This window comes from Oncorhynchus nerka, linkage group LG13 (assembly GCF_034236695.1).
Source record: "Oncorhynchus nerka isolate Pitt River linkage group LG13, Oner_Uvic_2.0, whole genome shotgun sequence".
NCBI lineage: Eukaryota > Metazoa > Chordata > Actinopteri > Salmoniformes > Salmonidae > Oncorhynchus > Oncorhynchus nerka.
Genome location: NC_088408.1, coordinates 1544971 through 1561148, shown reverse-complemented (window position 1 = coordinate 1561148; position 16178 = coordinate 1544971). Strand labels below are relative to the sequence as shown.

Sequence of the window (16178 nt, the reverse complement as noted above, 5' to 3'; positions counted from 1 at the left end):
TATTTTCGTAAAGCTGGTTAAGGGCTTGTAAGTCAGCATTTTACTGTAAGGTCTACACTTGTTGTATTCGGCGCATGTGACAATTATGGTTAAAGAAAATAAATACAATAATTCCATCCCCCCCCACACTCCCCAGGACTAGATGAGCTAACACAGGAAACTCACGGACCAATCAGAGAAGAGCTGCAGACAGAACACTGATCCGCAGATGACAGACAACACCTGGTATTGTAGAGGTGTGTGTGTGTGTGTGTGTGTGTGTGTGTGTGTGTGTGTGTGTGTGTGTGTTCTCACCCTGGTACTGTAGAGGAATGTCTATCTTGGGTCCGATGACGTAGTGTCCTTCTTCCAGAGAGAGAGCGGTGACGGTGGTCCACTGACGACACGAGTGGAGCACCACCATATCATCCTGACACAGACCATCTACACACTCCCCTAGAGACACACACACACACGTTACAACCCTCTACACACTCCCCTAGAGACACACACACACACACACACACATTACAACCCTCTACACACTCCCCTAGAGACACACACACACATTACAACCCTCTACACACTCCCCTAGAGACACACACACACACACACACACATTACAACCCTCTATACACTCCCCTAGAGACACACACACACACACACACACACACACGTTACAACCCTCTACACACTCCCCTAGAGACACACACACACACACGTTACAACCATCTACACACTCCCCTAGAGACACACACACACATTACAACCCTCTACACACTCCCCTAGAGACACACACACACACACACACATTACAACCCTCTACACACTCCCCTAGAGACACACACACACATTACAACCCTCTACACACTCCCCTAGAGACACACACACACACACACACATTACAACCCTCTACACACTCCCCTAGAGACACACACACACATTACAACCCTCTACACACTCCCCTAGAGACACACACACACACACACACACACATTACAACCCTCTACACACTCCCCTAGAGACACACACACACACACACACACATTACAACCCTCTACACACTCCCCTAGAGACACACACACACACGTTACAACCATCTACACACTCCCCTAGAGACACACACACACACACACACACATTACAACCCTCTACACACTCCCCTAGAGACACACACACACACACACACGTTACAACCCTCTACACACTCCCCTAGAGACACACACACACACGTTACAACATTTACATTTACATTTAAGTCATTTAGCAGACGCTCTTATCCAGAGCGACTTACAAATTGGTGCATTCACCTTATGACCTCCAGTGGAACAGTAGTGCATCTAAATCTTTTCAGGGGGAGGGGGGGTGAGAGGGATTACTTTATCCTATCCTAGGTATTCCTTAAAGAGGTGGGGTTTCAGGTGTCTCCGGAAGGTGGTGATTGACTCCGCTGTCCTGGCGTCGTGAGGGAGTTTGTTCCACCATTGGGGGGCCAGAGCAGCGAACAGTTTTGACTGGGCTGAGCGGGAACTGTACTTACAACCATCTATACACTCCCCTAGAGACACACACACACACACACACACGTTACAACCCTCTACACACTCCCCTAGAGACACACACACACGCGTTACAACCATCTATACACTCCCCTAGAGACACACACACACACACACACGTTACAACCCTCTACACACTCCCCTAGAGACACACACACACACACACACACATTACAACCCTCTACACACTCCCCTAGAGACACACACACACACACACACACGTTACAACCATCTACACACTCCCCTAGAGACACACACACACACGTTACAACCATCTACACACTCCCCTAGAGACACACACACACACGTTACAACCATCTACACACTCCACTAGAGACACACACACACACACACACGTTACAACCCTCTACACACTCCCCTAGAGACACACACACACACACACACACATTACAACCCTCTACACACTCCCCTAGAGACACACACACACACACACACGTTACAACCATCTACACACTCCCCTAGAGACACACACACACACGTTACAACCATCTACACACTCCCCTAGAGACACACACACACACACACACACGTTACAACCATCTACACACTCCCCTAGAGACACACACACACACACACACGTTACAACCATCTACACACTCCCCTAGAGACACACACACACACGTTACAACCATCTACACACTCCCCTAGAGACACACACACACACACACACGTTACAACCATCTACACACTCCCCTAGAGACACACACACACACGTTACAACCATCTACACACTCCCCTAGAGACACACACACACACACACACGTTACAACCATCTACACACTCCCCTAGAGACACACACACACACACACACACGTTACAACCATCTACACACTCCCCTAGAGACACACACACGTTACAACCCTCTACACACTCCCCTAGAGACACACACACACACACACACACACACACGTTACAACCCTCTACACACTCCCCTAGAGACACACACACACACACACACGTTACAACCATCTACACACTCCCCTAGAGACACACACACACACACACACGTTACAACCATCTACACACTCCCCTAGAGACACACACACACACACACACGTTACAACCATCTACACACTCCCCTAGAGACACACACACGTTACAACCATCTACACACTCCCCTAGAGACACACACACACACACACGTTACAACCATCTACACACTCCCCTAGAGACACACACACACACACACGTTACAACCATCTACACACTCCCCTAGAGACACCCTAGAGAGACACACACACACACACACGTTACAACCATCTACACACTCCCCTAGAGACACACACACGTTACAACCCTCTACACACTCCCCTAGAGACACACACACACACACACGTTACAACCCTCTACACACTCCCCTAGAGACACACACACACACACGTTACAACCATCTACACACTCCCCTAGAGACACACACACACACACACACACGTTACAACCATCTACACACTCCCCTAGAGACACACACACACACACGTTACAACCATCTACACACTCCCCTAGAGACACACACACACAACACATTACACCACTCCCCTAGAGACACACACACACACACGTTACAACCATCTACACACTCCCTAGAGACACACACACACACATCACACGTTACAACCATCTACACACTCCCCTAGAGACACACACTAGAGACAACCACGTTACACCACTACCCTAGAGACAGAGACACACACACACGTTACAACCATCTACACACTCCCTAGAGACACACACACACACACACACACGTTACAACCATCTACACACTCCCCTAGAGACACACACACACACACACACACGTTACAACCATCTACACACTCCCTAGAGACACACACATCTACAACCATCTACACACTCCCCTAGAGACACACACACACACGTTACAACCATCTACACACTCCCTAGAGACACACACACAAACACTACACACTCCCCTAGAGACACACACACGTTACATCTACCATCTACACACTCCCTAGAGAGACACACACACACCATCACACTCCCTAGAGACACACACATTACAACCATCTACACACGTTACAACCCCACTAGAGACACACACACACACACACACGTTACAACCATCTACACACCCCTAGAGACACACACACACACACACACACGTTACAACCATCTACACACTCCCTAGAGACACACACACACACACGTTACACATTACAACCATCTACACACTCCCCTAGAGACACACACACACACGTTACAACCATCTACACACTCCCCTAGAGACGTTACAACCATCTACACACACACACACACACACGTTACAACCATCTACACACTCCCCTAGAGACACACACACACACACACACGTTACAACCATCTACACACTCCCTAGAGACACACACACACATCTATTACAACCATCTACACACTCCCCTAGAGACACACGTTACAACCATCTACACTCCCTAGAGACACACACACGTTACAACCATCTACACACTCCCTAGAGACACACACACACACACGTTACACACCATCTACACACCTCTACACACTCCCCTAGAGACACACACACACACACACGTTACAACCATCTACACACTCCCCTAGAGACACACACACACACACACACATTACAACCATCTACACTCCCCCACACTAGACCCCTCTACACACTCCCCTAGAGACACACACACACACACGTTACAACCATCTACACACTCCCTAGAGAACACACACACGTTATGACACTGGGACACACTCCCCTAGAGTTACAACCATCTACACACTCCCTAGAGAGACACACACACGTTACAACCTCACACACTCCCCTAGGGACACACACACATTACAACCATCTACACACTCCCTAGAGACACACACACACACACGTTACAACCATCACACACACTCCCCTAGAGACACACACACACACACACACAACCATCTACAACCATCTACAACCATCTACACACTCCCCTAGAGACACACACACACACACACACATTACAACCCTCTACACACTCCCCTAGAGACACACACACGTTACAACCATCTACACACTCCCCTAGAGACACACACACACACACACACACACGTTACAACCATCTACACACTCCCCTAGAGACACACACACACACACACGTTACAACCATCTACACACTCCCTAGAGACACACACACACACGTTACAACCATCTACACACTCCCTAGAGACACACACGTTACAACCATCTACACACTCCCCTAGAGACACACACAACCACACACACACGTTACAACCATCTACACACTCCCCTAGAGACACACACTCCCTAGAGACACACACGTTACAACCATCTACACACTCCCTAGAGACACACACACGTTACAACCATCTACACACTCCCCTAGAGACACACACACACACACACACGTTACAACCATCTACACACTCCCTAGAGACACACACACACACACGTTACAACCCTCTACACACTCCCCTAGACACACACACACACACACATCACACTCCCCACACACACGTTACAACCATCTACACACTCCCCTAGAGACACACACACACACACACACGTTACAACCATCTACACACTCCCTAGAGACACACACACACACAACACACATCTACACACCATCTACACACACCCTAGAGACACACACACACACACGTTACAACCATCTACACACTCCCTAGAGACACACACACACACACCATCGTTACAACCATCTACACACTCCCCTAGAGACACACACACACACACGTTACAACCATCTACACACTCCCCTAGAGACACACACACACACACGTTACAACCATCTACACACTCCCCTAGAGACACACACACACACACACACACGTTACAACCATCTACACACTCCCCTAGAGACACACACACACACACACGTTACAACCATCTACACACTCCCCTAGAGACACACACACACACACACGTTACAACCATCTACACACTCCCCTAGAGACACACACACACACACACACGTTACAACCATCTACACACTCCCCTAGAGACACACACACACACGTTACAACCATCTACACACTCCCCTAGAGACACACACACGTTACAACCATCTACACACTCCCCTAGAGACACACAGACACACACACACGTTACAACCATCTACACACTCCCCTAGAGACACACAGACAAACACACACATTACAACCATCTACACACTCCCCTAGAGACACACACACACACACACACACACACGTTACAACCATCTACACACTCCCCTAGAGACACACACACACACGTTACAACCATCTACACACTCCCCTAGAGACACACACACACACACACACGTTACAACCATCTACACACTCCCCTAGAGACACACACACACTCCCCTAGATCTACACACACACACACACACACACGTTACAACCATCTACACACTCCCCTAGAGACACACACACACACGTTACAACCATCTACACACTCCCCTAGAGACACACACACACACACACACACGTTACAACCATCTACACACTCCCCTAGAGACGTTACAACCATCTACACACTCCCTAGAGACACACACACACACACACACACTTACACAACCACACACACTATCTACACACTCCCCTAGAGACACACACACACACACACACGTTACAACCTCTACACACTCCCTAGAGACACACACACACACACACACGTTACAACCATCTACACACTCCCCTAGAGACACACACACACACACACACGTTACAACCATCTACACACTCCCTAGAGACACACACGTTACAACCATCTACACACTCCCTAGAGACACACACACGTTACAACCATCTACACACTCCCCTAGAGAGACACACTCCCCTAGACACACACACACACACACACACGTTACAACCATCTACACACTCCCTAGAGACACACACACACACACACGTTACAACCATCTACACACTCCCCTAGAGACACACACACACACACACGTTACAACCATCTACACACATCTCCCTAGAGACACACACACGTTACAACCATCTACACACTCCCCTAGAGACACACACACACACCATTACAACCATCTAGAGACACACACACACACATTACAACCATCTACACACTCCCCTAGAGACGTTACAACTACACACACACACACACGTTACAACCATCTACACACTCCCCTAGAGACACACACACACACGTTACAACCATCTACACACTCCCCTAGAGACACACACACACACAACACGTTACAACCATCTACACACTCCCCCTAGAGACACACACACGTTACAACCATCTACACACTCCCTAGAGACACACACACACACACACACACGTTACAACCATCTACACTCCCTAGAGACACACAGAGACACACACACACACACACGTTACAACCATCTACACACTCCCCTAGAGACACACACACACACACGTTACAACCATCTACACACTCCCCTAGAGACACACACACACACACGTTACAACCATCTACACACTCCCCTAGAGACACACACACACACACACACACGTTACAACCATCTACACACTACACACTCCCCTAGAGACACACACACACACACACACGTTACAACCATCTACACACTCCCTAGAGACACACACACACACGTTACAACCATCTACACACTCCCCTAGAGAGTTACAACCATCTACACACTCCCACACACACACACACGTTACAACCATCTACACACTCCCCTAGAGTTACAACCATCTACACACTCCCCACACACACACACACGTTACAACCATCTACACACTCCCCTAGAGACACACACACGTTACAACCCTCTACACACTCCCCTAGAGACACACACACACACAATCACGTTACAACCATCTACACACTCCCTAGAGACACACACACACACGTTACAACCATCTACACACTCCCCTAGAGACACACACACGTTACAACCATCTACACACTCCCCTAGACACATCTACACACTCCCCTAGAGACACACACACACACACACGTTACAAACCATCTAGAGACACACACACACCCTAGAGACACACACACACACACTCCCACGTTACAACCATCTACACACTCCCTAGAGACACACACACACACACACGTTACAACCATCTACACACTCCCCTAGAGACACACACACACACACACACACGTTACAACCATCTACACACTCCCTAGAGACACACACACACACACGTTACAACCATCTACACACTCCCTAGAGACACACACACACACACACGTTCCCTAGAGACACACACACACAACGTTGTTAAACCATCTACACACTCCCTAGAGTTACAACCACACACACACACACACGTTACAACCATCTACACATCTAGAGACACACACACGTTACACTACACACTCCCCTAGAGACACACACACACACACACGTTACAATCCATCTACAACCATCACACTCCCCTAGAGACACACACACACACACACACGTTACAACCATCTACACACTCCCCTAGAGACACACACACACGTTACAACCATCTACAACCATCTACACACTCCCTAGAGACACACACACACATACACACGTTACAACCATCTACACACTCCCTAGAGACACACACGTTACAACCATCTACACACTCCCCTAGAGACACACACACATTACAACCATCTACACACACACACAACCATCTACACAGAGACACACACACACACACACACATCTACACACTTACAACCATCTACACACTCCCCTAGAGACACACACACACACACACACACGTTACAACCATCTACACACTCCCCTAGAGACACACACACACACACACACGTTACAACCATCTACACACTCCCCTAGAGACACACACACAGACACTCCCTAGAGACACACACACACACACACGTTACAACCATCTACACACTCCCCTAGAGACACACACACACACACACACGTTACAACCATCTACACACTCCCTAGAGACACACACACACACACACACGTTACAACCATCTACACACTCCCCTAGAGACACACACACACACACACACGTTACAACCATCTACACACTCCCCTAGAGACACACACACACACACACACGTTACAACCATCTACACACTCCCCTAGAGACACACACACACACACACACGTTACAACCATCTACACACTCCCCTAGAGACACACACACACACACGTTACAACCATCTACACACTCCCCTAGAGACACACACACGTTACAACCATCTACACACTCCCCTAGAGACACACACACACACACACACGTTACAACCATCTACACACTCCCCTAGAGACACACACACTTACGTTACAACCATCTACACACTCCCTAGAGACACACACACACACACGTTACAACCATCACACACAGAGACACACACACACACACACACGTTACAACCATCTACACACTCCCCTAGAGACACACACACACACACACACACGTTACAACCATCTACACACTCCCCTAGAGACACACACACACAACAACCATCTACACACACACACACACGTTACAACCATCTACAACACTCCCCTAGAGACACACACACACACATACACACGTTACAACCATCTACACACTCCCTAGAGACACACACACACACACACACGTTACAACCATCTACACACTCCCTAGAGACACACACACACACATAGAGACACACACACGTTACAACCATCTACACACTCCCCTAGAGACACACACACATTACAACCATCTACACACTCCCCTAGAGACACACACACACATACACACGTTACAACCATCACACACACACACACGTTACAACCATCTACACACACACACACACGTTACAACCATCTACACACTCCCTAGAGACACACACACACACACACGTTACAACCATCTACACACTCCCTAGAGACACACACACGTTACAACCATCTACACACTCCCCTAGAGACACACACACACACACACACTCCCCTAGAGTTACAACCATCTACACACTCCCCTAGAGACACACACACACACACACACACGTTACAACCATCTACACACTCCCCTAGAGACACACACACACACACACACACGTTACAACCATCTACACACTCCCCTAGAGACACACACACACACACATACACACGTTACAACCATCTACACACTCCCTAGAGACACACACACGTTACAACCATCTACACACTCCCCTAGACACACACACACGTTACAACCATCTACACACTCCCTAGAGACACACACACACACACACACGTTACAACCATCTACACACTCCCTAGAGACACACACACGTTACAACCATCTACACACTCCCCTAGAGACACACACACACACACACGTTACAACCATCTACACACTCCCCTAGAGACACACACACACACGTTACAACCATCTACAACACTCCCTAGAGACACACACACACACGTTACAACCATCTACACACTCCCCTAGACACACACACACTACAACCATCTACACACTCCCCTAGAGACACACACACGTTACAACCATCTACACACTCCCCTAGAGACACACACAGACACATTACAACCATCTACACACTCCCCTAGAGACACACACACGTTACAACCATCTACACACTCCCCTAGAGACACACACACACACACACACATTACAACCATCTACACACTCCCCTAGAGACACACACACACACACACACACGTTACAACCATCTACACACTCCCCTAGAGACACACACACGTTACAACCATCTACACACTCCCCTAGAGACACACAGACACAACACACACACGTTACAACCATCTATACACTCCCTAGAGACACACACACACACATTACAACCATCTACACACTCCCTAGAGACCCAGACACACACACACACACGTTACAACACACGTTACAACCATCTACACACTACACACCCTAGAGACACACACACACGTTACAACCCTCTACACACTCCCCTAGAGACCCAGACACACAAACACACACGTTACAACCATCTACACACTCCCCTAGAGACACACACACGTTACAACCATCTACACACTCCCCTAGAGACCCAGACACACACACGTTACAACCATCTACACACTCCCCTAGAGACACACACACGTTACAACCATCTACACACTCCCCTAGAGACACACACACACACACACACACGTTACAACCATCTACACACTCCCCTAGAGACACACACACACACACACACGTTACAACCATCTACACACTCCCCTAGAGACACACACACATACACACACGTTACAACCATCTACACACTCCCCTAGAGACACACACACACACACACACGTTACAACCATCTACACACACACACACACACGTTACAACCATCTACACACTCCCCTAGAGACACACACACACACACACACGTTACAACCATCTACACACTCCCCTAGAGACACACACACACACACACACGTTACAACCATCTACACACTCCCCTAGAGACACACACACGTTACAACCATCTACACACTCCCCTAGAGACACACACACGTTACAACCATCTACACACTCCCCTAGAGACACACACACACACACACACGTTACAACCATCTACACACTCCCCTAGAGACACACACACACACACACACGTTACAACCATCTACACACTCCCCTAGAGACACACACACGTTACAACCATCTACACACTCCCCTAGAGACACACACACAAATACACACGTTACAACCATCTACACACACCCCTAGAGACACACACACATTACACCCATCTACACACTCCCCTAGAGACACACACACGTTACAACCATCTACACACTCCCCTAGAGACACACACACACACACACACGTTACAACCATCTACACACTCCCCTAGAGACACACACACACACACACACACACGTTACAACCATCTACACACTCCCCTAGAGACACACACACACACGTTACAACCATCTACACACTCCCCTAGAGACACACACACACACGTTACAACCATCTACACACTCCCCTAGAGACACACACACACAAATACACACGTTACAACCATCTACACACTCCCCTAGAGACACACACACATTACAACCATCTACACACTCCCCTAGAGACACACACACACACACACGTTACAACCCTCTACACACTCCCCTAGAGACACACACACACACGTTACAACCATCTACACACTCCCCTAGAGACACACACACACACGTTACAACCATCTACACACTCCCCTAGAGACACACACACACACGTTACAACCATCTACACACTCCCCTAGAGACACACACACACACGTTACAACCATCTACACACTCCCCTAGAGACACACACACACACGTTACAACCATCTACACACTCCCCTAGAGACATACACACACACGTTACAACCATCTATACACTCCCCTAGAGACACACACACATTACAACCATCTACACACTCCCCTAGAGACACACACACACAAATACACACGTTACAACCATCTACACACTCCCCTAGAGACACACACACATTACAACCATCTACACACTCCCCTAGAGACACACACACATTACAACCATCTACACACTCCCCTAGAGACACACACACACACATTACAACCATCTACACACTCCCCTAGAGACACACACACACACACGTTACAACCCTCTACACACTCCCCTAGAGACACACACACACACGTTACAACCATCTACACACTCCCCTAGAGACACACACACACACGTTACAACCATCTACACACTCCCCTAGAGACACACACACACAAATACACACGTTACAACCATCTACACACTCCCCTAGAGACACACACACGTTACAACCATCTACACACTCCCCTAGAGACACACACACATTACAACCATCTACACACTCCCCTAGAGACACACACACACACATACACACGTTACAACCATCTACACACTCCCCTAGAGACACACACACACACATACACACGTTACAACCATCTACACACTCCCCTAGAGACACACACACATTACAACCATCTATACACTCCCCTAGAGACCCAGACACACACACGTTACAACCATCTATACACTCCCCTAGAGACACACACACACACGTTACAACCATCTACACACTCCCCTAGAGACACACACACACGTTACAACCATCTACACACTCCCCTAGAGACACACACACACACACACACGTTACAACCATCTACACACTCCCCTAGAGACACACACACGTTACAACCATCTACACACTCCCCTAGAGACACACACACACACACACACGTTACAACCATCTACACACTCCCCTAGAGACACACACACACACACACGTTACAACCATCTACACACTCCCCTAGAGACACACACACACACACACGTTACAACCATCTACACACTCCCCTAGAGACACACACACGTTACAACCCTCTACACACTCCCCTAGAGACACACACACACACACGTTACAACCCTCTACACACTCCCCTAGAGACACACACACACACACACACACACACACACACGTTACAACCCTCTACACACTCCCCTAGAGACACACACACACACACACACACGTTACAACCACCACCATATCATCCTGACACAGACCATCTACACACTCCCCTAGAGACACACACACACACACACACACGTTACAACCATCTACACACTCCCCTAGAGACACACACACACACACACACGTTACAACCATCTATACACTCCCCTAGAGACACACACACACGTTACAACCATCTATACACTCCCCTAGAGACACACACACACACACACACGTTACAACCATCTATACACTCCCCTAGAGACACACACACATTACAACCATCTACACACTCCCCTAGAGACACACACACACATACACACGTTACAACCATCTACACACTCCCCTAGAGACACACACATACACACGTTACAACCATCTACACACTCCCCTAGAGACACACACACACATACACACGTTACAACCATCTACACACTCCCCTAGAGACACACACACACACGTTACAACCATCTACACACTCCCCTAGAGACACACACACACACGTTACAACCATCTACACACTCCCCTAGAGACACACACACACAAATACACACGTTACAACCATCTACACTCCCCTAGAGACACACACACATTACAACCATCTACACACTCCCCTAGAGACACACACACGTTACAACCATCTACACACTCCCCTAGAGACACACACACACACATACACACGTTATAACCATCTACACACTCCCCTAGAGACACACACACATTACAACCATCTACACACTCCCCTAGAGACACACACACGTTACAACCATCTATACACTCCCCTAGAGACCCAGACACACACACGTTACAACCATCTATACACTCCCCTAGAGACACACACACACACGTTACAACCATCTACACACTCCCCTAGAGACCCAGACACACACACGTTACGACCATCTATACACTCCCCTAGAGACACACACACGTTACAACCATCTACACACTCCCCTAGAGACACACACACGTTACGACCATCTATACACTCCCCTAGAGACACACACACGTTACAACCATCTACACACTCCCCTAGAGACACACACACGTTACAACCATCTACACACTCCCCTAGAGACACACACACGTTACAACCATCTACACACTCCCCTAGAGACCCAGACGCACAAACACACACGTTACGACCATCTATACACTCCTCTAGAGACACACACGTTACAACCATCTACACACTCCCCTAGAGACACACACACAAACACACACGTTTCAACCATCTACACACTCCCCTAGAGACACACACACACACACACACACGTTACGACCATCTATACACTCCCCTAGAGACACACACACGTTACAACCATCTACACACACCCCTAGAGACACACACACATTACAACCATCTACACACTCCCCTAGAGACACACACACACACACACACGTTACAACCATCTACACACTCCCCTAGAGACACACACACGTTACAACCATCTACACACTCCCCTAGAGACACACACACGTTACAACAATCTACACACTCCCCTAGAGACACACACACGTTACAACCATCTACACACTCCCCTAGAGACCCAGACACACAAACACACACGTTACAACCATCTACACACTCCCCTAGAGACCCAGACACACACACGTTACAACCATCTACACACTCCCCTAGAGACACACACACGTTACAACCATCTACACACTCCCCTAGAGACACACACACACACGTTACAACCATCTACACACTCCCTTAGAGACACACACACGTTACAACCATCTACACACTCCCCTAGAGACACACACACGTTACAACCATCTACACACTCCCCTAGAGACACACACACGTTACAACCATCTACACACTCCCCTAGAGACACACACACGTTACAACCATCTACACACTCCCCTAGAGACCCAGACGCACAAACACACACCTTACAACCATCTACACACTCCCCTAGAGACCCAGACGCACAAACACACACCTTACAACCATCTCAGGTGTGACTAATTCCCTAATTATTGTGCTCTTAATTGAAATACTGTTAACGGATTGATTCATTGAGAGCTTGTTCACGGATTGATTCATTGAGAGCTTGTTCACGGATTGATTCATTGAGAGCTTGTTAACGGATTGATTCATTGAGAGCTTGTTAACGGATTAATTCATTGAGAGCTTGTTAACGGATTGATTCATTGAGAGCTTGTTAACGGATTGATTCATTGAGAGCTTGTTAACTGATTGATTCAGGTGGCTGCCCAGGGGAAGGTACAGGGTAGAGGTGTGGCTGCCCTGGGGAAGGTACAGGGTAGAGGTGTGGCTGCCCAGGGGAAGGTACAGGGTAGAGGTGTGGCTGCCCAGGGGAAGGTACAGGGTAGAGGTGTGGCTGCCCAGGGGAAGATACAGGGGAGAGGTGTGGCTGCCCAGGGGAAGGTACAGGTAAGAGGTGTGGCTGCCCAGGGGAAGGTACAGGGGAGAGGTGTGGCTGCCCAGGGGAAGGTACAGGGGAGGTGTGTGGCTGCCCAGGGGAAGGTACAGGGTAGAGGTGTGGCTGCCCAGGGGAAGGTACAGGGTAGAGGTGTGGCTGCCCAGGGGAAGGTACAGGGTAGAGGTGTGGCTGCCCAGGGGAAGGTACAGGTGAGAGGTGTGGCTGCCCAGGGGAAGGTACAGGGGAGAGGTGTGGCTGCCCAGGGGAAGGTACAGGTGAGAGGTGTGGCTGCCCAGGGGAAGGCACAGGGTAGAGTTGTGGCTGCCCAGGGGAAGGTACAGGGTAGAGGTGTGGCTGCCCAGGGGAAGGTACAGAGGAAAGGTGTGGCTGCCCAGGGGAAGGTACAGGTGAGAGGTGTGGCTCCCCAGGGGAAGGTACAGGGGAGAGGTGTGGCTGCCCAGGGGAAGGTACAGGGTAGAGGTGTGGCTGCCCAGGGGAAGGTACAGGGTAGAGGTGTGGCTGCCCAGGGTAAGGTACAGGGGAGAGGTGTGGCTGCCCAGGGGAAGGTACAGGGTAGAGGTGTGGCTGCCCAGGGGAAGGTACAGGGGAGAGGTGTGGCTGCCCAGGGGAAGGTACAGGGGAGAGGTGTGGCTGCCCAGGGGAAGGTACAGGGGAGAGGTGTGGCTGGCCAGGGGAAGGTACAGAGGAAAGGTGTGGCTGCCCAGGGGAAGGTACAGGTGAGAGGTGTGGCTCCCCAGGGGAAGGTACAGGGGAGAGGTGTGGCTGCCCAGGGGAAGGTACAGGGT

At 49.1% G+C, this 16178-nt stretch overlaps 1 protein-coding gene across 1 annotated transcript in view; it reads right to left on the bottom strand.

Annotated features, from left to right (window-relative positions):
• Nucleotides 1–16178, bottom strand: part of gareml (GRB2 associated, regulator of MAPK1-like) — a 170502-nt gene that overhangs the window by 67703 nt on the left and 86621 nt on the right. Inside the window, exon 2 of the mRNA XM_065026030.1 lies at nt 295–435. Within this exon, the coding sequence (XP_064882102.1) occupies nt 295–435 (141 nt within the window). The remainder of the gene's footprint in view (nt 1–294; nt 436–16178) is intronic.